Source organism: Excalfactoria chinensis, chromosome 6 (assembly GCF_039878825.1).
Source record: "Excalfactoria chinensis isolate bCotChi1 chromosome 6, bCotChi1.hap2, whole genome shotgun sequence".
Taxonomy (NCBI): Eukaryota; Metazoa; Chordata; class Aves; order Galliformes; family Phasianidae; genus Excalfactoria; species Excalfactoria chinensis.
The window spans coordinates 5,942,227-5,969,112 of record NC_092830.1 but is presented as its reverse complement, the minus strand read 5'-3'; the positions used below and the strand labels follow the sequence as shown (position 1 = coordinate 5,969,112).

The window sequence follows — 26,886 nt, the reverse complement described above, 5'->3', positions numbered from 1 at the left end:
CTGAGTTCTTTCTTCTTCCTTTAATTTCTGATAATATAAAAACCACTGATTACAGGAAAAGCACATTTTTGGGTCATTTCTTACCTGCACTAAAGCCTGAACAGCATCAATCTGTCCAGTTATCTTTAGGCTATCATCTCCTTCTCCCGTACAGAATGAGTCAAAAGAACAGGATGTTTCCATATTGACAAGACAGTGCCTGTTCCGAGCGCTGTATTCTACTAGATTGATCAGCAGACCCAGTCCCTGAAAGAATTGCACAGTCACACATGAAAAATCATCTAGCAAAATATCCATCCAGATCAATGTCATCTTCAGGCTTCATCTCTCCGAGTATACATAACTTACTAGCACACCTCTACAGGACAGCTTGATAGACTGAGGGATCAGGATTTAGAGCAATATGAGCCAAGAATGAGTATCATGCATAAAAATTCCAGATCTTCCAATTCTGCACTGTAAACGTTCTACACGTTCTTAAAGGTGCAGCTGTATTTCTTGATTAAGGATTCAGGTTTCCAAACTTCAGCTTCTATTCTTAAAAGGTCCTTCACATACGCAGTTTCAGTGTTATTACTTAGGACACAAAGACCTATTTTATGCCTACTTAGGTAAATCAGACAAAATTGTATTAAAAACATAACAAGCATAGTGCTTTTAAAATTGAAAAGACATTTGACAATGAGATAATACACAATCTTATTAACCTAGATCTCTCAATTCATCTACTTTTCCTATAAAGCACATAGAAAATGGTTACGGCTCAAGTCCTTCAGCAGCTTTTCCCTGGACCGCACAGAGACCTCTTATAAGAACCTCGCTAGGTGTACAATCAATGGAGACTGCATAGACGGCTCCTTAATTTGGAACTGGAGCAGCTGAAGGCACAATCAAGCAGCAAAACATCTTATGCTAATGTAACAAATACAAGAGCTTACCAGCACCCGAATGTCAAATCTCTGTTCTTGAGGTAGGAACTTCGGAACATGAAGCACACAATTCATAGCCGTGCCTATCAGACCATCTTGTTCACCTGTTTTTGTACTACCCCATTCTGTAAATAGAAAGTTTCAGGGCTCGATTTAGAAAATACTGCTTTTCATTACTTTAAGCAGATGGATAAAACCTTTTGGCCCTCTAGATGAGCTGTGCCCTCCTGGCCAAAGCCAAGATCTTTTTAACACTTAATATTTGCAATTACTCATCCGATTCTGAAAGATAACTAACTTACTACGGTAAAGCAAGCACCCACCATGCATACGTAAGAAGAAGGTTTACATTAATATATTATCTGATGCTGTAACAGAATCTGAACTTATTTGCTTTACCGTTATCATTTGTTAGGTTGAGCAAGACACCGATGATGGCCCTCATGCAGTCTTCCACTGCTTTACCCACGTGGTTAGTTACATTCTGGTGAGGCAGGGACTTATTGTCTGGTAAACAGATACTGTCTTCAGCACGGTTGTATCTCTGGATTAATTCCTCACAATGCTGCAATGCTCTGCAAAGAGAAGACACAGAATACAATTATCTCGACAACGTATAGTATCTTTTATCTTATACTTACTTCATCAGGAAAACTACAAACATAGAACTTATGCAGAATTTTTTATTCAAGTGTGCAGGGAGAAACGATTAACTCCACACCTATAAGATCTTCTGTAAGCTTAAGTGAAACTGTGGAATAAAAAACATGAAAGCTTGGTTGCTTAAAGCTTCATCAGCTTGACATTTCAAGAGCAGAAGTACATTTTTCTTTCCAGCTTCATCACGTGGTCTTAAAAGAGGCATCTCTTCTCCCTGTAAACTGAGCCTCCCACATCCTCTGACCATTTTGACAGAATTAGCTAATGGTTCCCTTGTCCTGTCCTCACAGAGAGCTATCCCTGTTCTGTGGTAAAGGAATGAATAAACAAATAAGTTCTGATATTTTCCAGTAGGAAAAACCTTCATCTCATAACAATACTGGAGAGGTCACAAGTTAAAACAGCTGATTTTTTACCAAGTAAAACTAACCAGCAGTTTTTCAGCCCAGGAAGATTTACAGTATATTCAGTTCTACAGACAAATGCTTAAAAGCCTGTGAATATTTTTAGTTGTCTGAAACTCAAACTTCCTTGGTTTTAAAGCTTGTTCTGGGGGCACGGTTTAGTGGGTATGGCAGCAATGGGTCAACAGTTCAACTAGATGGTAATTTCCAATCTCAATCATTCTATGAGCTTACTGCATTACATTCATCTGACATTCAAGTGGCAACACTGATAGAAGTTACAAACAAAACTAAGATGTCAAAAACATACATTGGTCAAAGCATCTGGCCTGCAATCATAACATTCTTTTTCCAGTGAAACCGGCAGAGTTTTCAGCTCAACTTGCATTCTCGTGAACCACCAAGATAATACAAGAGGGATGCCATCTCTGCCAGTCAACAGAGACTTCAGCCCAACTGACAAGTGACCTAGGGAGTACAATTCAGCACAGAATTCTTCTATCCTTCGGTACTCTGTCAACTGCCTGCTGAATCTGCTTTGTTTCAGGAAACACTTAAGCGTAACACAAGACTACAAATAAAAGTAGCTTTCCTATTGCCCTCTTCCGTGCTCATCTTATCTTGGTACTGAAAGAGCTTAATCCAGTTTGCAACTGTAACAGAACCAACAGTAACAGCACCACCTCTTGTTAGTACTCAAGAAGTTAGTGACAGCATCACCTAAAACAATGGTAACAACACCTATTTTAACATTACTTAACAAAAAGCAATATATGTTACATATTTTCCCCCTAGGATTTTTCGCTCCATATACCATTCGTTCATATCATGTTCAAAGCTGTGATAAAATGTTTTTTGTTTGTTTCTTTTTTACAACTTACTTAGCTGAGGAGACTATGAGTTGTGAGTCTTTGTACGCTATCAGGTAGCTCTGATTTTCTGGATTATGCACAGTTACCTGCAAATAGGACAAAGTCATATTAAAAATGGCGTTCTTCTTGTCCTTGAAAGTAATATTCCCTTCCATCGCTACCCCAGTTTATTCAGTTCCACGTTTCATGGCTATTATCCAGCATAAACTTCCACTTACCAACATGTTGGCATATTGTACCCATATTTCCTTGGAGTTTCCAGCTAATAATTAATAGCACAAGATCATCATATTGAATCTACTCCCAGATACATGGCAGACAGAAACTCTGTGGCAAGATGCTCTGCCACAGCAGAACTCTGATTCCATATCCCAGGACTCAGCCATCCCAGCGCACGCATATGGGCATGCACACATGCAAATATTTTGCTATTTAAATCTTGATGTCAGCTCCACTTCTGAGAGCTTATTATGCACCTCCCAGTTTTCCCTTGATTCTCCTGACTGGCACACAGAATCAATTTACAGAAACAGAAAATGTTCCTCTATTTAACTCGCATTGTCTGACGTGTTGATTTTTGTCTTCTTTCCCAAATTCATAAAGATCTTATTATAAAAAAGCCATCCTCAGATTCATATACGAACATTCTGCTACTAGGCAAGCCTCTCCACTATGCTTGGCAATTCCATCCATTGAATATAAAACCAGAAATTGGATCTGGAAATTTCTCAAGTGCCATGACATGACAGAAGTGCCATGACTTTTAATCAGCAACCCTTATGTTTGTTCATCCTTCTCGGTTTTTAGCTTACCATTACAGTACCTGTATGTTGCTATTTTAGTGAGGAAAAGGCCACAGTAACTATTTGCCATCAGGTTTAAGGTTGCTGACCTGTATTTTGAACCTGCATGCCACTTTCTGATGTGTAAAGGAGCAATGCCAGACCACCACAACACTTCTTCTGTTTGCTTGCCACACCACAATCGACACTTCTTGTCAATTAAGCTCCACAGAATTATTTTGATTCTGTTGGAAGTTTTCACTGAAAAACATTTACTATCTCAGTATCCCTGATCGGCTCACTACATGACTAGTTCTCTTCTAGGCAGTTAGCTCATGTTTGAATGCAGTAATCCTTGTCATACACATCAGTTTGTTGCTCTTAAGAAAACACAGTTATGATGTGCTATTACCAGAAACTATAAATGCAAACTCATGCCAAGAAAGCAATAACCATAGACAGCAAGTTTTAATTTCTTAAGGAACTTCAGAAGAAGCATCCAATTACATTCAGCTATTCTTAACAGCAGTACATTTGCAATACCCAATACTGTGTTCTCATAAAGAATTTTCAACCAGCATTCCAGGAAAACTGACAAACGTTCCAATGCCAGCAGTCTTCTTTTATTAAAACCAAACAACAACAACCAAAAAAGCCCAAACAGAAAAGCATTATATTGTTACTTATGTCACTTATTACTCATACTTACACTTTCTAAGACCCGTAAACATCTTTCTGCACCCCATAACGAAGCAACTAATTTCTCTTCATTTTCGTCGCTGCTGAGGTGATCCACACATTCTTTAACTAAAGGAAAAAATGTAACATTTTCTACAATTGAGACAAGATCTTCAACAGCCAAACATAAAAATTACCTAAATATTATTAATTACGAGTGTTTATTAACTATTCAGGGAGTTGTTACCAACCATTTGTTACACTTTATGAAACTGTAATACTAGGAAACCATCCTGAAGATGTTATCAGCATTTCAAAAATGTTGTATTTCCAGGTACATTTTATTTTCTAACACCATGTTAGAAAATGCAGCACAGGATTATGTTTCTTAACCATAAATACAGCCAGGCCTCTTAAAAATGCATAGTTCTGTATAAGAGGGGAAGAAAAACATACAGCATGAATTCTCTCCTCACACATCACAAGCCTGAAGCCACGTGCAGGATGAACTCTCACCTCCTGGATCCCTCCTTTGTCCTCCTCTCTGCTTACTTAAAACCAAAATGCTCAGGAATTGATTCTTACCAACTCCACTTTCCTTCAGGAGGATCAACCAAAACTCAAAACCAAACCACATCAAAACAAACCACACATCACCAGGCCTGAAAGCAATGCTATACAACCGTACAGCAGATATGACAACACGTACACTGCAGTGTGTTGCACACAGATGATGCTCTGTCTAAACTTAATCCATTTTTAGTCTTACACTGCAGACAACATTATCCACATTCTGCTTAACCTTAAAGCTACCTTCAATCCCGCAAAGAAGAGACGAATGCCGTTAATGTTTTCTAATAGCATGACACAGAACCCAGTATTTTTAGAATTGGCTTTTTCAAATTCTCAACAATAGAAATGGATACTTAAAAAAAAGCCAAGAGCTTTTACTAATTCCCCCGAACACCAAAGCAGAATCCCCAGCGTACCTTTATCTACAATATGATCGAGGCCTCCTAGGAGCCGCAGTTCTTCTTTAAACCAGTCTCCAGCTCGCTTCGAGGTGAGAGACAGCAGCGTCTCCATTGCCAAATGCCCAGTCTGAAAGAGTTCCAGGATTAGTGAAATCATCACATGCAGCTGTAGCCAATATAGCAGATCATATAAATACACTTCATAGAAAAGCCATTTAAGCAAAGTTGGAGGTTCTGAGCAGAAAAACCACCAGAGGGAGCAAGAACAGACAGAAATGGCTCCTCGTTTGATTTTTTTTGAAAGGACTTGCTACTGATGAAAAAAGATCTCTTTGCATTTCTAGCCAGACAGCAAATCAACCTGCTTACTGCTTCCCTTATTCCCAGACACAATGCCTTTGCTGCTTGGAGAATTCATCTGTCTCCAGTGGAGGCTTTCTGTGTTTGTGTGGTTTTATTTTAAATGTACTGATGACAACAATGAAACTAAAATGCTGATAAAAGTATCTTACTTCAGTGAATTCTTTTCTCTAGGAGGAACATAGATCTAAATTCAACAGCACTGAGGATAACTCTGTATCCTGCAGACTGCAGTTGAACAGATTAAGGTTATTACCTTAGTTAATCCCCTGCAAGCTTTTTTTAACCAGCCTGCTCCCATTAATAACAACATTACTATTTAGGTTGATTTCTTAAAAGCCTCCATAAAAGGCAAACGTAATAATAGAAGATACTATACGCATATTAGACATATACATATGTATGTATAAGATTTACACCTACAAAGAACTGCATCAACTTCTGTAATCTCCAGAAAACAACAGCAGGTAAATCCAGGCTACCATACACCTCATCATTTCCTGTGCCACAAATTCAACCATGAGAAGCTAGAGAAAAAGCTGTAAGGCTTCCTTAAAGTGATCTGAATTTAACTACTTTTACTGCCTTTAACTGTCAACAGCCATAAGGACAAAGATCATTTTCATGTGTATTTTGATGATTCACATCTTAACTCCTCATTTTGAGCAGTCATGTATTCTGTTCAGTATTATATATGTTCTCTCACAGTAACATGTCACTAGCTGAAAAGAGAGGCCGCTCTGAATGATTTAATTACAGATAAGATCTACCAGCAAGTATCAGATACACTGGGCTACACTAAAAGCAAACTGCCCTTCTCTAACAGGAAAGCCAAGTTCTGTAAGTTCGATCTCCTCCCACACCAGAAAAGTCTGAAATAAATTCAATTCACAAAAAATTCCTTTTCAGTTTCTGGCTTTCCATTCTTCAGTGTTGAGAGTGGGCCGGAATTTCCAGTTGGAGCCACACAAACATTTTCTGCATGAAGATACAGGCGGGGCTGGATTGGTCACCTTCATTTGATCCAAATTAGATTCAAAAATGTAATGTGTAGTTGGTAAAGCACAAACTGGAGCTATCAAAACATCTGTTGCAATCCTTCTGTTTTTCAGTGGTTACGTCCAAGTTAGAAAAAACACCCATCTTTGCTGTAACTCGAGAAGGCCTGCATTTTTTGCTAGTGTTTTCTGCCAGTCTGTCACCTGGTACAAAATAGAGGTTACTTCTTATATCTCCTGACAGAGATTCATTTGAAAATTGTTTATCCTCTATGCATGAAATTCATTATTGTCTCCACTTACCACTGCTACCGTCACAAACTGGCAGAGAATCTACTCACATCATTCAGCTTGCAAATATTCTCTCAACACTGCATAGTCTACTTCTAGATTGTGCAGCAGGGAGGAAACCAGTTTCCATCTGTGAGGTACTACAGCACTTAACACATTTACAACAACAGCTCAATATGGTTTCAAAAAATAAAGATGTCTCAGGAAAAAAAAAAAGCCTGAATTTTTTAAGAATATTTTTCTTTATTCGTGGACAATTTCCTTGCAGAACGGAGTCGCTCTTACTACACCCTCTCCCTTTTAAAACTTGGGCCAGCTCAGATTATGAATATGAGAAAAGTTTCATAGAAGAAAGTGGCCTGTGTTGCTGCATGCTTTAGCAATCACAAACCTGTAAGCAGCTGTTCAGTGCTTGATAAATGGAGCTGTCTTACATTTCATAATGCAAAAGATCTAGCAGATCGTGCACTGTGTGTGTCTTCTCCAGGGTAAGACACTGTTCATACCCATTCCTTGCTCAACATCACCTTGAAAGCACAGTTTGCTCTGCATTGGTATCTTAAGATTATATCATATAAATTACTAGAGCAAGCTGCAAACAGAGAAAATCAACTCAGTCATATTCTGTCGTATTTGCTAATTTCAAAGGCCAAAAAGATCAGTGAGCTCCTTGTCTCTACATCTTGTAAGTTTGTAGGAAAGAAGCCTAACAAATAAATACTGGAGCAATTATTGTTTTTCAGCATAAATCACTTACAAAGGTTAAGGATTATATCAAGATTATCCTTCCTCCCTTAAATCTCAGCTCCTCCTAACGCTACATAATACTGACCTCTGAAACATTAAAGAACTTATAAGAAGATACTGAGATCATACTAACATCTGTTATACTGAGATAGGGTGAAACCAAGAAAACATCAGTACTTTGTGCCTTCTTTGAGCACACATCAAGTCAATCTGTTACCCATTCTTTACACATGCTCTTTCAAAAAAGACCTGCAACTCGCATTTAATTTTTCAGACTAGCTTGACACCAGCATCAAATCAGGGTCAAATCTCTTTTTAGACAAAAATGTGCTCGCTCTGCAGAAGCTGAAGATACACAAAGCAGCAGCAGGCTTGAGAAAGGTAGCATAAAATAAACAGCCCTCATCCAAACTTCACATTATCGATGTCCGCCACTGCACTTCCAGCAGACAGAAACTGGTTTCTGAAAGACAGCTTTGTTTATTCACTTTTAAATGCTGGTACTTGCACCACTTTCTCAGTTTAGCACACAACACTCTTAGGCTACAGCCCTACTGTTTGTAGATGTACACAGACAAACATTTAAGTAAAGAAAGTCAAATAAACTGAATGCAATCCTGAAACATAATCATTTCAAATCTTATTGGTTTTTAATAGCTACCCATAACGAGCTACACTCCTACCAATAGCCAACGGTGAATCAGACAGCTGAAGAACACAACTTTATCCCTCTAAAAATCTTTCATAACAGAAATTTTAAACTCAGAAGGTGCTTGCAGTGCAATCACATATACAGAGAAATTCAATAGCGCCATGACTTGTGAGTTATGAGATAGGAAATGAAGGTTGGTGCTTATCAATTCCATTTCATTAAGCATTTTGCTATTGTCAAGGTTTCAAACCAAAAGCACGATACCCACCGTGATGTTCTCGAGATCAAGATGCTTGTTGTGAACAGTTTCACACAGTCTCCGAATTTTTTCCTTGATTTTATTCATGTCTTTCTCATTCAGCAGCTTGGCGGAGGAAGCATCTTGTTCCAGTTCCAACAGCCGTATCATCAGATCTAAACTGGCTCTATCTAGATCCATGTTCAAACGATCCCTACTCAAGATGTACATGAGAGCTGCTGTACAAAGGGACAAATTCTTGGGTCGGGAAAGAAAAGAAAAAAAAGAAAAAAAAAAAAAAAAGCATTTTTAATCATCACATTAAACAAGTTATACGATTTTTAATGAGATGAGAATGTACGTAGGTCACTCTGACCTATTTATTTCCATAGACACTACCACAGGCACAAAGAACACTCTAACACGACTTAGAGAGAGGGCAATATAGTCACCACCAGTGAATGAATTTTTGCCAGCAATGAACAAGAGCTGCATGCCGTGCTCATAAGCATCTGTCCAAGAGGAGGTGAGCCACTGCTGCTACTGCTGGAATGCACCACCCAATGCCTCACTTGCAGAGACTTGGTGGTTCCCATAAACATTCAGGAAGTGTTGATGAATGTCAATGGGCACCACTGTTTCCGCGTGGAGGAATGCAGTGACACACCATTGCATCACACACACTTCCATGTCGGATACCCTCCCAGAGTGCCTCTCTGCTGCCATCTGTCACACCACAACATGGAACAGAACGTTGGTAGAAAGGTTCCAGCTCTACTGCCAGACCATCAGCATTCACCTATCTACACAACAGAAAACACCCAACACATCCCCACCTCCACTAGCATGAGAATTTATTCTGGTACATAAATGGATTCATTGTAGGTAGTTACTAACCCACAGGAATGAGACAAGTAATTCAATATATTCATAAAGCTCAGGTTAAAAAGCAGGTTTTTCTGCTCATGAGAGATTCAGTGCTGAAGCTGAATAATGATATCTCCAGTAACAGAAATATGGAAGAGACAGATGGCAGAGGAACAAAGCAAAAAGACCATGGTGTGTGCCAACGTTGGTGAACATTCAAGTTAGGTAGGTTCAGCTAGTGACAGAAGTCATCAAAAAGATCATAAGGATGGGAAAGGAAGACAAAAAAGCACCTGGTGCCATACGCTCCAGTTCTGCCAAGCAGGTCTATCAGTCAGTAGCCTACCCAAACCTTTCCTGTACAAACACATGCCATTTCCATGGGAATTCTGCTTTTAAGAAGCAGAGAGTACAAACCAAACAAGTCCTTCCTCCCACGTCAGTTTTTCAACTAGAAAAAGCTATTAGCTCAACCATTCCTATCCTACGTAGAATTAACAGAAATGGCTTATAGGGACCTCTTACTGGCTAAAGAATACCTAAACCTCCTTCAAGGAGTTGCAACTCATCCTCATGAGGATCCAGAAAAGCGAAGGCAGAAGGGGGCTATCAGGAAAAGACAAATGACAGTAAGAGCAAAGAGATCAGACCAAAGCTATCTGTCGCTAGGGCTGGCAAGCACAGTACTGCTGCCAAGAGACCCATCTATCCAGACAAGCTCCAAGCAACAATAAAGAGTAAAAATGTACATTGAGAATTGAGCTGTGCTGGGCACAGTACTTCCATAAACCTTTTCAGACATCTGGGGGCGGGGAATCTATCAGTTTTCTTCTGAGTAACTAGTTGAACTCAATTCAGAAAGAAGAGTCAATATGCTGCATGCATGTATTTCAATTCTTTCCTTGCATGACTTGCAAATTTAAAATACAGGAAAGTTAAATTCACATCACACAATGAAGTCTGGGAATGCTGTACGGCTCAACAGGAAAGAGCTGAATTTCTGGATCGTATCAGATCAACATTTTGTTAACAGTTCAGCCAGCCATCAAAGCAATCATTAGCTGCCCCTATCTTAGAAGCAAGCAATAATCATACCTGGTCATACCAGGCAGTACCAGCATTTCCAAAGCAGAATTAGGCAGCTGACAGGCTATCAAAAAGTATGCTATAATGCTTTCTTGGCTGAGACAGGGAAACCCTCGAGGGCAGAGGTGAATAAAATGCATCTGGAATACTGAAGGAAGCAGAGTTTTTAAATCTACATCTTCTTTCACAGTACAACCTCGAGGCACAGGACTGCTTTTAAGTAATGAAGCTTAGCTGTGAAGATCCCTATTCCAGCTTTGTCACTGGACCATGTAAGGCAGGAAGCAGTACACACAGCTTGCCTAGACAGACATTACCTTAATTTCTACTTATTTTCCCCAGTAAACTTGCAATTTTATCATTTAAATTATAGAAATCCTATTTGGTTAAAACTGTAAGAAATGTCAGCTTACCAGAAGGTGACTGCACTTTTTGTTCCTTCGGAATGGCAGTTTTTAGAACAGACTGAACCACCTTCCAGTGAACAGCACTACCCAAGCTGCTCAAACCCCCAAAGGACATTGAGTTTCTGACAAGTGAAACCTATGCAGTGGTTTAGATAAACTGCAGAATTTATGATATGGATTACTAACATTTAGGCATTTCAAATAGCCAGGGATCACTGCTTAGAATACTCTGCTTCACAGATATTAACAAGCCTGATAAGGGCAGTCAGACTAACTCTGTAGAGTGCACCACACTCTGGCTTCTCTCAGGCTTCCTTCTTTGCAATCCAGCTGGCTTTCTATTACACAGCAAAAAATGGCTTTTCCTCCATGTAAGCACCTGTCATCACTTCCCTTCAGACTTTCCTACCTAGGTTTTAACTTGCTCAGATTAAAAAGGAATCAGGGTGGGGGCCAGGATATTACATGGAAGGTTTCAGGCTACAGGAGGACTGCCAGATTGCAAAAAGGAGCAGAGTAGGTATGGGTAACAAGAACTAGATTCCTGCAACAAGGAAAAGCCAAAGACAGCTGGGCCAACAAGCTCCCAAATGCTCAACTGCAAGAGGAAAACAACCATGTTGCAAAATAAGTAAGGATTTCAGATAGTCATCCTGCAGAACAAATCTGCTTCAGCTATGTGTTGTGTCACTGATACAGTTTCCTCAAAGTCAGTTTGCTTACAGATGGGTTTAATCTTGAATAGTATTATTAACTCTTGAATTCAAAAGATCTTGCTCTGATGAGTTACGTGTTCAGGGCAGTTAATTACACAGGGTTCAGACAACCTCATGAACTACCATACAGAGAATTCTAGCTTTGAAATGGGGACTAAAGAGACAAAATCAACCTAAAAATAACTAAATAAATCAAATTGCAGCTCAGAAGATAAATCTGTAAGCAAGCCACATCCAACAAGTACTCGTCATGTAAGTATTCCAGGGGCACAGCTCAAGAAGATAACAAGCTATGCTGCTTCCTTAGCTGATTGAAAAATTGCTCTCCATCTACTTATTTTACACCCTTATGGAAATCAGCAAGTCTTCTGCTTTCTCACTCTATTCCACTGTGCAGTACAAGTGAACGCAGGATACACCCTGTATCGTTATGACAGTACTCTCTCACACCCAAAACACTGTACCAAAGGGATCAACAAACTAATTGTACTCTTTTCCCCGCAGTCCCTATTTGTGCTAAATCAATGTGAGACACTGAAGTTCAGTGTAACACGATTTGTTATTGAGTTACCTCACACTACCATTTAGTGGAGAAATTCCTCCTGATGTTAAACAAGTTACAATTTTAGTGGATGAAACATACACTTTTGAAACATACCCTGACAACATTTTGAGGACATATGTCAGAATTTATTATCAGTGATTCTGTAATAGTGTATAACATATATTAAGAAATATCCCTTCAAATGTTAAATACAGTTAACTTCCATTTTTCCCCCCAGACAGAAGGGAGAATCGGAAGATATGCTGAAAGGAGTGAATAGAGTCGATGCTTCTTGCTACTGTGGACTAATAATAGCATGCAATTTCCTTTTGAACTGCATGTGCCAGTTCTTTTGAAAACGAAGGAATAATGGGGACTGTTAAGTGACAGCCTAAAATACACTGAGCAAGTTTGTACATCTTCCAAGTAACCGTAGCTGTCCTCTGCAGATCTCCTGCAACTCAGTGGTGGCATCCATCTTAAATAGTCCAGCTATATTTACTGCTAGCATCACTCAGCACTATTTCAACCGCTCACAGAACAATGAATACGTTGAGTCTGGTTCGTGTGTCTTACAGTCAGCCATTACTAATTTGCCAGGAAGAGGAAAAATAAACTATTATCCTAAAATTAGCTACTTAAGAGCTCCACAGCTCTTCTCCTCACCTCACAGTCCTCCTTCCACCCCCTTACTCCCTGCACCGTAAGATGTCAAATACCATCTCTTAAACATTTATTCCTACAAAGTTTTCTATTGCAACTTCTGTCATTCTGTGATAGCTATTAGAAAACCAATAAAGCAGGCTGGGTATACACATATCTACTATCTGCTCCTAGGAAGTTCTCCCACATTCAGCTTTCATTGCAGTACTTGGTGGGAAGCTCCACAGTTGTCAATCACTGGCAAAAAAGTACTGCTCTCCACAAGTTACAGCTGAACAGAGCTTATGGAAATGCTAAGGAAAAGCCAAACTGCTTCAGCTTTCAATTCTCAGGTCGCTTCTCCTGTTTTATCACAGACGGCAATAAAACGCACAGTGGATACTTACCTGATGGTGCTGCGAGTCATCCAGTGTTTTGAATACCATGGCGACCATCCCGTGTGCTCTCAGGTGCATTCGGAAGCTGGGCATGGCGCACTTGGTCGCCAGGCTGATTACACTAGAGAAAATTCATTCTGGGTTAGAACTGAAATCACCACATCCACAAGAACTGTGTTGAAACAAGTCTAAGAAACCAATTTGAAAGAGTAGTCTCAACTTGCTTCTTTCAAACAAAATTTGAAATAATCACATTGAAAATAAAGTGTTCATAGAGTAAACATGAAACTGAGTTAGAGGTAGAGGAGAGCTCACTGTGGATCAAGGAATACTCCAGAATTATGAACATGAGCTTCCATCGCTATCCAATCACTATCTGTTTAATTGACTAATTAAAAACAACCAAACAACCAAACACAATCATCTGATATTTATTGCTACGTTTAGAGTTGACGGAAACACTACAGAGTTAATACGTTAGTCTAATCAAAAAGAATAACAGCTCCATGGTCATAGACAGAAGTTTCTCCCATATTTTTGTTGGAAAGTTGCCTTGCCGTCCCCAGTACAGCCCAACACAGAGACTGTTTCAAAATACACTGCTTTTCGGTGTGGAGTGATGTGGGAGCAATACTGCAAACAACTCTTCTATGACTAGTAATGAAAGTTGCACTCCTTGATAAAAACGTGCCAAGTCAGAAGTCAGTTGAAAGCCTTAGGATGCTTGCAATACAAGCAGGGGCGCTCTGTGTAAAAGACACTCCTGAAGTACTGCTGATGTACTCATTTATTTTCACAATAACGTGCCCAGAAACAGGAAAGCAGATCACTTGGGCTCATGATAAACCAACAACATTCATTACTGTTCTTGGGGAAAAAGAAGAATAAATCCTGTTTGTAATAGCTCTCCTGCCAGCGTAAAGCTCTTTCTCATCCACAGACAAGTCTTCAAGCATCCTTATCAGCTGTGCCTGTGGAATCACGTTGCTCCTTTCTCTAGCATTTCATTTGTAGCAAACAGGAAATTTTACAAATATGAAGATGGGATAAACTATGGTGTGGCTACAGAACATCATTCCAATTAATTTGATGTTCAGACAATAGAAACCAGTATTGCTGTTGTCAGTAAACTTTGTCAAAGCATGACTGTAACTTTTTGGATACTAACTTAGCAATAGCACGTAAACTGAACATTAGAAGCACTATCAGTATTTAAAAACAGCAGAGGAAAGCTCCCAGTAAGTACTGTGGCTGCCACACTTCCAGCGGAAATTCAGCAGTATCACAACATCACATCAGCCTGATGCTGCAGCCAGATTTCATTTTAGAATTAACTTTTTGCTTTAAAAAATAAGAAAAACCCAATTCATGTCTCACTTAAAATGACACTGAAGAAAGATTTCCTTAGTTTACAGCAAAGCAAACAAGTTTTGAAGATGTACCTTACTGTGCCATTTCTTACTTCATCTTCTCTCCCCTGTACTGCTGCTGATTACTCACAGTGCAGCCTTTAGACTATTTTCAAACCTCATTCTTTACTAAAGCAGCACTGAGTAACTACCAAATAGCATTTTTAAGTTTGGCCACTTCTTTAATAGGTTATTTATTTAATTCTATTGCACTTTGACAAACCAGCATGATGTTTGATATTAAGGTATCTTACCTAAGGCAACGTGTGTTTAGGGGCTGATTGCTCTTCAATCCACTTAGCAAGTACTCAATATCATCTGTGAACTCTTGATTTTCACCAAATTCCACTACATCATTGAAGTGCTTTACATGCTGAACAACAGTGTACAACTGGAAGAGACAAATATTTTGACCTAGGTAAGTTGCTCTTGGGATTGGTTATAACCTTAGCAAGTACAGTTTAAAATCTATTCAGTTTTGAGTGCAAGGAAACATTAAGTAGTCAACAAAGGCCATTCAACTATATAAATAACAAGTATTATCTTTAAGAGGAAAGCCAAATCTCTTTTTGATAGTGTTCCTTCAGGACTTAGAATTAGCAACAATTCTTTATTTTAAAAATGTGTCAAAAATACTTACTTCTTTGTCTTCTTTCCTACATTTCAATGCAGTTACTATCTCTTGATAGGGCTGAGTAGGTATTGTCACAGTTTTAATCACTTTGGGAGGTGGTGCAGGAGCCTTAAAAACTCCATCATCTTTATGAATTGCCTCCTTTGAAGATAGCCTTACCTATTAATAAGAAAGTGCTAAAATGGGCAGATGTTTTGAGCATGTAAACATACACTGAATACATCAGGAAACAGTACAGGTGTGCAATTGTCAAACTCACATTTTTGGGACAATTTAGTCCTTCCCTCAAGCTACCGAGATGTACCTAAACTGTGTAATAATGTACCTACTCTGAAAAAAAATCAATAAAAACAGAAACTGCATGCATTTTTAAGTATTAAAAACAGTTTTAAGTAGTCAGGAATGCTCCAGTGAATTCCAAAACTGAAAAATATCCCTTAAGCTTTAGGGTAAGTAAAACATTCAAGGGCTTAAAAACAAGTATTTTTTGTTTATGATACTTACATGTATTTTACCCCCCTTTCACTGGAGCTTCCAGGACTGACAGTATAGCCGGTAGCTATACTGAACCATCATGAAGCAATGATACGGTCACAGAACCGAGCAATCATTGCTTCAGCACAGCTGGAACTGAAAAACTTTGTGCCCACTGCTCTCATTCCTACCTACTGGAGTCCACCACACTGCTGTGCTCAATGAGTGCTACCAGAAGCTGACCTCTCCAACCTAACACACTCCAGAATGACTCCAGGTAGGACAATACCAATACAATGTTTGTATTATGATTAAAACATGCCATTGAAGAAGCAAGAAAGCCTGAAACCAATAGTGTATGCTCTAGTAAGGTTTCCTCTAAACGCTGGCCACGTGCATACTTGTGTTGCTGATATTTTCCAGGAACAACATGCTACAGCATGAACTACAGCAAAACCTATCTGGAATAAGCAAAAGGTAGTAGAGAATTTGATGCAGACAGAGAATATGTATTAGCTGTTACATGCTGCAGAGGATATGAGGAAGGAAAGCTTTCTTCTTGTGCATCAACAGTCACAATTACAACACGAAATGAAACACAGTATTCCTTACACACTGCCTCTAACAGAGTGCAGCACTTCAGTGTTTGCTCGCTTAGGTTCCAGTGGCAAAAGGATAATAAGCCATCCTGGAAAGCATTTATTGGAGGACTTAATCGGCTTTGGAAAGCAGATCTGCCGAGGCAAAACAGTCTCATCCAAGTCTTGGTTAACAGCTTCCTCTTCAAAAGGCTTCCCAAAGGAGTTAAAGAAGCCATAAGGAAGAGTACTTGACATAAGCAGTTTGCATGATATCTGCTGTAAATTTAAAACAAATATGTCTGTATCTGCAGGATCACCTGTTCAGGAACATGGAATAAGGCTTATTTCTTACTACTGTTATATTCCGATCATACACAGGAATCAAGGTTAAAAAACATAACTTGAAGTAACCAGGGACACTTTATAACATCAGAAGCGCCTACAGCTTCTGCTAGCAAGTTGCGTCAGCCAAACCTCTGCCATGTTACTGAATTAATACATGAATGGTTCCAAAGTGGAAGCTTGACAGAAGACAAAATGGCCTGTTTGGATGGATGATCCCAACACTCTCTTAACCTGAAGAGTCTCTGCTCCAAGATCACCTGAGGAGACTTAGAGAAAATCTGTCTTGCAGCTGGCTATCAGAGTCTTACATGCAAAAGAGTATTGACAGAAAGATTAAGCAAGCAATAAAAGCTTCAGTTCAAACCTACACACTTGAAATCGAGAAAAGGATTTAAGAACTTTTAATCAACTGTTTAAAGGAAAAACTCAGGGTGAAAAATGTGCTCTCTTGAAAGCTAGTGCAAACAGTTATTTCAGTCCAAGTCATCTGCGCTTTCAGGCAGCATGGTTAACAGCAAAGGAAGGCCATCGTGAACGAGGTGATGACAAACAAAAGAGGCATAAATCAAAGAGCTGTCATCAGAACAGAAGACACGCACAGGGGTGGAATAAAAGAAACACAAACACTGTGTTTGTGTAGCAGTGCTAGAATAACCTCACTTCCATTTTTGGTTCTCAGATATGAAATCAGTTCCTCACCAAATTAAATAAAGTTTATTGACCATGTACATACAATGCCCTTCTGGCATAACCCACAACTGCTTGTACACACATATAAGCACAGATGCTGGTTTCTCAGAGTCTAAATACAAAGATGATTACCTTAAAGCTCTGATCAAACCCTAGTTTTTGAACAGATCTCCTTAAGAATTGCTTTCACTTCTTACTAACTTCTCATGTAGACCCTCCTATAACATTGGTCCTTCCAGGCACAGAAAGAAAATTGTTTCTTCCACCTTGCCCGTAGATTCCCATCACCAATTGGCAATACTCCGTTCTTATGGAGGAAAAGTAATGCAAATATCTTTAAGAGGTTTTCCTTTTCGACCTACAAATTGCTGGGTTTTATGGGTATTAGCAGCTTAATTCTCAAGGTTCACGGAAGATAAAATGGAGTCCACTGTTAGAAAGCTTAACTTCTGCACACCAGGGAACACAGCTATCTGCAAACAGAAATGATACGGAAGATCTCGCCTCCAGGTTATTTCCACTGACAACCTCTTTCCTGCCAAATCGATGGCTCATATCACAAAGCAGACTTCATTCTGAATGCATTCTGAATGTCTGTGACATAACCAAATAGCACTAACTTTTGTCAGGTTCAGAAGACAGCACTGAAACTCAGAAGATACACTAAGAACAGTCTACTTACCGGGACACTGGGAGTTTTCAAGACCGGTGGTGCTGGCAGAACCTCTGATTCCGGCTGGTTCCAGTGTCTAGCATTATATACAGCTTTTGTGGGAGACTACAAGATAAAAATCAAGTCGTCGGTTTTTGTTTCTTTTTAAAATGCAAATTCACCAATAGCTACTTTCTATTTCCAAAACAGCTGTACCAAGAAGAGCCAACAAAGCTGGAAGTAAAATGAACTTCTCTCTTTCCCTTCCGACTTCCCAGCAGCACAAGTTTTCATTTAAATTCTCTACACTGTACGTAACAGAAGGCTTTGCTGTATCTTACAGGTCTGAAGATAACTGGCAAAAGACACTACACCCAAGCAGATCAACAATTTTTCCCTTTTCTTTTAATCCATCCTTATAAGATTTATTAAAATACAAAAGACCTGCAACGTTCCCACAGACAAAAACAGCTACAGACAAAAAACTGTTAACCAAGAGCATGACAGTAGGAAACACCAACAGTTCGGAATCAAAATAGGAATCTGATACCAATTCTGATGCTTGGAGAAATAGAAAATACTAAAATGAAATGTCTTAATGCACATATTAATACGTTAAGCTTATTTTTCCAGCCCAGAGGTGTGCCAAGGCAAATCAAAGCTGAATCAGAAAACACATTCCATGATTCTGGGGGGAAATGCAATCCAATTCTCTGAAGCTAAATGAACTGTATTCCAGCATGAGAGTCTGCCAGTCTAGTTGCATAAAAACATTTCAGACTAACAAGTCATTTCAATTTTCACTATTTCTCAGCATGCCATGCATTGCATATGTTCTTTAATAGCTTAACACCTCACCTGCACCTATACAACATTTTAAGCGTGGAAAAATCATTTAAAATTGTATGTATTAAAAAATCTTTTCTGCCAGAATACAACACATCAGCTACTTAAAACAAGTAATTGCTCAAATAGAGCCCAAAGAGAAGCTACGTGTAGCAAACCAAGCAGAATCATCTGCGTGGATTTCACAATCCTATGAAATATGGTAAGGCTTTGGAAAGCAAACTTCACAGCAGTGTAGAAACTCCTGAGTTACAAACTCCATTGCGCTACACCCTTCTGTTCTTTACAAGAAGTGCAAAGTGTGCTCTGATGTAGTTGTAAGAAACTTACCTTAGTTGAAATTTGATTTATTTCTCAAGTTTTTACAGCTGTGCTCCTCTAACAAACAGCCACAAGCATACAATGGTTTCATCCCTTTCTCTGAAGCATCTCTTCTAAACAAGTCTCAGAGCAGCCACATGTAGCCACGAGGAGAGCATACAGAAATAACGGAAGGTTTTCCCACAGTTTCCATTTAGAGCTTTCTCAAGAGGATGAAGCACCAACTCACACAATTTCCTAACAAATACACCAGGCTCAGAAAGTTCAACTGAGAAACTTAGAGTTCACACTGAATGCAGTTACAACAGCAGATGTGTCTAAAACTAGGAAACCATGCTGCATAGATCCTTATTCAAAATACAGTTAACTGCTGACATCCTCCTGCAAGGGGAGAGCACCACATCCTACTTTTCCTGCATACAGCAGACACAGGGGAAAGAGTTCAAGGGACAACGAGACAGCTCCTCAACAGATAGGATTCCACTGCTCCCCAGATTAGACCTGTCAGCTTATTTATTCATCAAAAAATGAGCTTTCCTCCTGCGATTTTCCTTAACTCCTTTCTAAACCCAAAACTGGGGCATCCCAAAGTGTGCTGTGACATGGCACTTCACAGCTTGCTCCAGTACTAACAGAGCAACCCAGAAGAAAGCTGTGTTTCACCAGAGAAATCAAGCAGTGCCAGCAAAAAATTCTTCACTTAAGTTACCTTTGAACAGAACACCAGCTGAAAGTGGTAACAACCTCATGGCTCCAACTGCTACAGAACATCAGCTCTGACTCCTAACTGCAGTCCTATTCCCTGCTCCTAGATCCAAGCGATTTCCTCCGTGATCCCATGCCACCGGTGATCTGCCTGGTCCTGTACCCATACACCTGTACCTGTACCACCACAAATACCTGCCAAAATCCAATGGGACTTCCCAAATGAATATTTTCTACTATTTTCTAGAAGAGAATTCCCCATAAATATTTCCTAATACTTTTCACCGACTGACCAGCAAGCACTGCAGACCAGCTTCAGTTGAACGCAGCCAAAGTACCAAAGATCAAACAAATGCTGGTGAATGGAGTTTTCAGAACCTTGATCATAGAAGAGAAGTTTTGCTGTTGTGGGTTTGGAGTTTTTTTGTGTTGTTCTTTAAGAACAAAACCAAAGATGACAGCTCAGGTGCCTGTGACAGCAAGCTGTCCTGAAGATGAGATGTAGGCAGCTGTAACTTCAGAAAGTGCCCCTCTCTTATAATGAGGACAACCTTGCAATGAGTCAGATAATGCAGACTTCTCTTCAAGAACTCCTCCCACCAAGATTAACTGAAAAGAGATGCGAGGGGAAGTTTGTATTCCTTTGAATTCTTTAGGCAAATAAGCTCTGCAGTATTAACCAGCTGTAAGTGCTTCTGCTGATGAGCAGAGTTTCCTTTTCTCCCACGTAGAGCCCTACCAGCCATTTACACAGAAGCAGACACCTGAACAAGTGCAAACACCCCAGCGAAGATATAAAGAGTATTCTATGGTGGGACACCACACGTGGCACTGAAGGGTGATCTGGCATGCAGAACCACAGCTAACATCAGGGTCAGGGATTACTTTTAATACAGGGATTACTTTTAATATTTATACAGAACGGGTGCACAGGGGTGTCAGCGCCATACGACCATCTCCAAACAACATAAACCTTGGGTCAGGCTTAACCTCTCCTCCCTGCAAGCTTCGAAGCAAGAGCTGGCACACAGCAAGTACTGATGCAGCACTGCCTGCCGTTCACAGGTGTAAGAATAGCAGAAAGTAAGAGCCAGGAACATGAGTCACGCTGAAAATACTAGCAAAACAAGACAGACAGCAGCTATTGGCAGGCAGAACGCTTTCCTAGGTAGAAGTCAAAGGGAATAAAAAAGAACAGCAACAAAAAACCACCCACATTTTTAGTAGATATCCTGAAAAATGCATTATTTATATCTGAAGGGCATTCATTATGATGGTGCAGCAGATACCTGTCAAAACTACAGATAAATTAAAAAAAGCCTCCAAATAAATTGAACTATTTTATTATTTATCACTAAGGGTTTATAATCCTTAAGAGCACTTCTCTGTAACAAATACATTATGCAACAAAGCTATTCATAACTGACTCTTTCTTCTGAAAGGGAATGGAATGAATGTCTGTTTGGAGCGAAGGAACAGAAACTATGCTTTGAAACGAGAAGAAGGTATATCAGTTCAGCACAGGTTCATAAAGCAGGCAAGTGTCTGCGGACTTCTGATAGGACAGCAGTTTCAAACAGCAGTTTCAAAGAGCAGTTAAAGATCAGAAGCAGATCAGAACCAAAGCTGTATTATTCAGCATTCAAAACGTGAGCTGCATCCCCCCAATCACAGCAGCAGATGAGTGCCAACAGATCACCTCTGGGTGCTGCAACACTCCATCATGAGCTGCTAGACCACTCAGAGCAACAAGCAAAGTTAGATTTGTTTTAATGCTACCTACAGAAATACTCATGCTGCTGGAATCTGGATCTTGAGCTTTTATTGTATCCTTCCAGGACGGGAATGATGCTCTTCTGTTTGCAAGCAGAGAACAGCTGCTGGGTTTCACCATGTAAATGGGAAATTTGAGTTACTTCTAATACCTCTGTAGACACATCTTAGTAAAATCCAGGTCAGAACCCCATCATTTTCAATCATGCTTTCAAAGCAGACATTTATCTTTGCATTTCTTCATATGAGGATAATTTTGAGTCAGGCAGTAAAAACATCTTCTACATCTAGATAGTGCTCTTTTACAGTACCCCAAAGCACTGATGCCACAAATACTGCTACAGCCAATTGTATGCATCCTGTATAAATAGCCCTTAGAAATAAAATGTCGAAGAACAAGTCCTTGGACTGAGCATACAGTTTGTGGTTCTGAAGAGGCTGAAAGGAGGTGGAAGGATGGGGGGAAAATACCCCAAGGAGCAAGACCAAGAGCCAGACAACAGTCTACTTCAGGCTACCTGTGTTTTCTCCCCTTTCTCCATCTTCTCTATAAGCATCTTCCTTGTCATTGTTCTCCCTACAGACAGGCAGGACATGAAAAACCACTGTGCATGCACATGGCTTAGCAACTACAAGCTGGCTGCAGTCAGACTAGGCTGAAGTTTGCCAGCAGCAGAAACCAAAGTCACGGAAGTTTTCTTTGCTCCAGACTTCTGAAGAACTGCAAAAGGAAAGTCATCCTTCAAGCTCCAAAGGAGGCCTATTGGGCACAACAAGATGGACGACAGCCAAATAGAACATGAAAATTTAACCTGAAGAAATGGGATTAATTCTTTAGCAGAAATAATGGTGCTCTGTGTGCTACTTACGCTGAGTGTAATCAAAGCTGGTCAGCTCTGAAGCAGAAGCCATATGGCTATTGTCAGTGGTGTGGCCTGAAGCGTACACTAATTCTAATTAAAAGGGAGAGGGTACAACAGTTTAGACACATCATCACAATACTTGGAAACATATCACTTCAAATCAAGACAGCAGAAAAACTATCTGCCAGACAGAATTCCTGCCCACATCATCGCTATACACACAAGACTCCAGACCCTCAACACCAACTCTTTCACTCTCAGTACTTGCTCATGTCGCAATGCCCCTCACAGCACCTCATGTAAGTACGGTCACCAACAGAGCTGAGTGAACAGGCCACGCTCATACAGCACATGGGAGCTGTGAAAACAGTTTCGTGTACTCAACTGCATATAAGTTAAGCTTCCGCAGGCAAATTAAACTGCTGTATTTTGCTCTCTTCCAGTGTTAACGCATTTCAGAATTCTCTACAGCACCGAAGCCTTGTGCAACGCAGCATTTATCCTACAGTTATCCTGTGTTGCCTAATTACTGGAACACTGAGTTAATTACAGGGAACTACAAAACTGATGGATGGGGGTGGGGAATACCGTAAAAGAGGCAAGAGAATCTCATTTCGAAACACCTCAGTGGATCTTTGTTTCTTGACTAAGAAGAGTTAATAACAACAGGAGCCGGAAGGATAAAACACAAGCCCTTCCACCATGATACTGAATGATTTCCACTCAACTTGATATCCCTGAGCATGTTAAGTGCACACCAGGTGCATTTCCACACTCAGAGTTTGTTTCTTTCTCTTCCCTATACAAGGATTTAATTATCCACACACTGCACTCTGCAACCCTGTCTCCTGCACAACGTCTCAACCAGTAACCCTGTTTGCAGCACTGCATGGAAGAAGGGACGTGCTTATGTCAGCGTCACCGCTGCAGAGGCAAACGGCACGCAGAGGGCAGCCCAGGAAGCAGGGCAGCATCTCAGTCAGCATCTGCAAGGGCACACCCATCTCTGCCAGAGCTTAAGATGAAGGAGTGGGAAGAAGACAATCTTGAGCAGAGTCTAATGACTATCTGCGAGGTGACAGACCGACTCCTACATCTGCTTTTGCTGATAGCTCCAAGGTGCTATGCCCCAGCTCAGTAGAGATGAATTACAGGGCTGCTTCACTCTTCAAATTAGGTGACTAATCTAAACACCTGAGAGCCTCCATTAGAATCCTGTTTACCAGCTACAAAAAAAAAAGTAAAGTAACCGTATCAGTGGGAGACTGGTTTGAACAAATCATTGTTTAATAAGCAGATTTTAAATCTACTATTTTTCTAAATCCGTTTTTATTCCAGCAATCCAAGAGTCGCTCAAGGCACACAAACCATTTCTCATTGGCTAGTGCTTAGAACAGCTCGCCAGTCATTCATCATTGCCACTAATAGTTACTGGATAATAAACACAGGAACCAAATGCACTTGAGCTCAGGACTGGGCAGAGCGTGGGCCAGAAGCGGCAGCCAGCAGATGGAAGGAATGCACTGCAGAAGCAGCAGCTCACTGTCAAAGGCTGTCAGGGCTGCCTGCTGCTGTGTGTCCGACTGCTGATGGGGCAGACGGCCACCGGGTGTTTTACAGTCTATTTGGATCATCAGCTCAAATCCTCGGAGTCAGAACTGCAGATGTCAGCTCATCATCAACAAAAGTATTCTGAAATCCCAATTTATGATGCAAAAAGCCCCTAAGAGTTCAATACATTTAGTGTGTGCTGGCTGAAAGCACCAAAAGGCGATCCTTTTAGCACCGTACCTTTCTCCCAGTGGTTGTGCAAACTGAATGCAAGCAGTCCTCTCTAAAAAGAGCCACATGGATAGGCTTACAGAAAGGGTGTGGCGAAAAGAGCACGACTTTGAAAGACTACTTGCTAAAATAAAGCCATGGAAAAATAATTAACCAAAACTAACCGAGACTGCGCACTTAATCTTCACGCACACTAAAACCAAATCCAAAAAATATCTTTAAAATCCACGGTTTGATTAGCGGAAATGCAGATTCACTTGCTAGGAAGCAAACCAATATTCCTTGCAGTGTATCTCCAATACATACCCACAGCAGACTGCAACATGAGCCGAGTGGAAAACTACAGCTGAGCGCAGAGCCCGGCCCATCCCCTCCCTCACGTCAGCCGGACTGTGCTGCCAAACCAGAGCCACGCATGGATTCTTACTGCTTCAATTTCAAAACACTTCATCTCGGGCTGCAAGTAAAGCCAGACACAGCACTTCTTTCTAGCTGGTATTTACAGCTTCCAGTCAGCATGTAGCACCAGTGGAAAAGGCTCAGATCAACCCATGAAATCTGTTAGGTGATGCCCCTCAACTGTGCCTTGTCACAACCCCTACTAAGAACAAGAGGATCGCACGTCACCTTTATTTGCAAGGATTGGCGCTTCCTCAGGGTGCCTGAACTCTTTAAGAGGGATATGGTAACTCCATAAAAACAACCTACTTGTGGGCAAAAAAAGCCCTCGGAGGACAGGCAAGATGCAGTTAAATAATAAGCAAAGTGCTATTTGCAGATCACATTGAAGTTATGCAAGAGGAAGAAACGATGAAGTGCTGAATTGGCAGAACTCTGATAGCCAGTCTCACTGGAAATTTGTGCTCTTCCTACAGTGGTGATTTACAGGTCCTTCCAACCAACCTACCCAAAAAGCACTCTGAAAACTCACATTTCTGCACCCAGCTGGACACAAAAGCTAGCTGTTGCTCATAAAAACTACATAAAACTGGAAAAAACAATGGCTGGAGGATTATAACTGAAGCAAATCTTTGTCTTGGCCTCACAGTTCAGAAGCAGTCTTTGGGCTAAGCCACGTCTGCATTCGGCAATGATTTCATTCATGTATTCAACACTACTGTCATGTCTAACTCTATTAATGTCACTTGATCAAAGCAATGTGTGTAATCCTCCTAACGCCGGCTGCGTTTAGTGAGCATTTCTCAGTTGCAATGTTGACTTAACCAGGTTAAAGATGACTTAATTCCTCTTCTTTGGTTCCCCTAACTGAGCAGATACAATGTTTGGTCTCCTGGTGAAGCAAACCAGGCTTTGCGTTAAATGTTTCCTTTTCGTGAGTTATTTTTAAATGCAGTTCATTTTCTTGCCTTATGACACTGAAAGAGCAAAGGGACAGGAGCGAGCAGGTGTGGGAAAAGGAGAGCAAAGTCAGCTTCACCAACTACTTGTCAGTCTTTTTCCTCCTTTCCATTCTAAACCACTCACTGAATTTGTCTTTTTCTTCTTCTCCATTTTGTCTGAGATGCACAAGATGTACTCTTCCTGCCTAATGCATTTTGTGCTGGCGGAAGAACTTCCACCAAGGCCACATGGTAAAAAGCACAACGCTGTAATAACCAGGGGAAAAAAAACCTGTTTGGTCCCTATCAGCAAGTCTTCAATCTTGAGCAGATCTGAACCACAGCAACGAAAATCCTTGTGTATACTTGATTACCAGCTACACCCCCAGAAGAGGAAGGGCAGGACATATAGGCAGGCGTATCGCAGCCACGTTGAGTTCCCAAAAGATCCTACTTGGAGAATGAGTTACTGAGCAAGCTGAACTAAAACTGTAAACAGCTGCAAAGAAACTTTTGCAGATATTACTCATGTAAGGCTCCCACCCATAATTTGCAAGTCAAGTAATGCCAGTATTTATGTACTCTAAGTGCATAATTATGTTGCTACAGAACATAATATTCCCCGTCACTCAGACTCGGGATAAAGAGAATTAAACCACTTAAAGGCAGAAGTCAGGTTAGGACTTCACATACCTAACATAATGTACAAACTATCTCAACTCCAATACTCATTACTGTATGTATGAATGGTCAATTATTTTAGTGAGGTTCCTTATGGTAAAAACAGTTTTTAGAAACGTTGCTCTTTGCTCTTAAATGTTAGAAGCAAGTCATTAATATCTGTTAGCTCAACCTTTCAATAACTGGACTTCAACACTGGAATGGAACAGCTGAATTTCAAAAAACATGAAGGTTAACAGCAGCCCTGCTGGTCACAAACTGGAAGAATTCTTCAGCTCTCTGGATCTACTGAAGCTGAACAACATCACCTGCTGCTTCCCGAGTAATAGAGCCGTTTGCCTTTCAACTCAAGTCTGCCACAGAGGGCCATACCTCATACATCACTGCCTAGCAGGAAAGAATTAAGAGTTAATCTGCTCGTTCCTGCAAGGAGAAAAGCAAGCAAGAAAGGAAGACTGAAAGAAATGATGTGAGGATGCAATAACTTCATTGTACTGCATTTTCAATCAGGATGAGACTGTTAAGGTCAGGTTAGAACTCTGAGT

The 26,886-nt window shown here is 40.3% G+C and overlaps 1 protein-coding gene across 4 annotated transcripts in view; it reads right to left on the bottom strand.

Moving 5' to 3' along the window:
* The window catches only part of WAPL (WAPL cohesin release factor), a 112,011-nt gene that overhangs the window by 5,787 nt on the left and 79,338 nt on the right, over positions 1–26,886 (bottom strand). For all 4 annotated transcript variants that reach the window (XM_072339992.1, XM_072339993.1, XM_072339995.1 and 1 more), the window contains 11 exons: positions 18,061–18,156; positions 15,295–15,447; positions 14,909–15,045; positions 13,255–13,366; positions 8,616–8,843; positions 5,315–5,426; positions 4,357–4,454; positions 2,875–2,951; positions 1,329–1,504; positions 939–1,054; positions 85–246 (listed from right to left, as the gene is read on the bottom strand). In XM_072339992.1, coding sequence (XP_072196093.1) covers positions 85–246; positions 939–1,054; positions 1,329–1,504; positions 2,875–2,951; positions 4,357–4,454; positions 5,315–5,426; positions 8,616–8,843; positions 13,255–13,366; positions 14,909–15,045; positions 15,295–15,447; positions 18,061–18,156 — 1,467 coding nt within the window. The remainder of the gene's footprint in view (positions 1–84; positions 247–938; positions 1,055–1,328; positions 1,505–2,874; positions 2,952–4,356; positions 4,455–5,314; positions 5,427–8,615; positions 8,844–13,254; positions 13,367–14,908; positions 15,046–15,294; positions 15,448–18,060; positions 18,157–26,886) is intronic.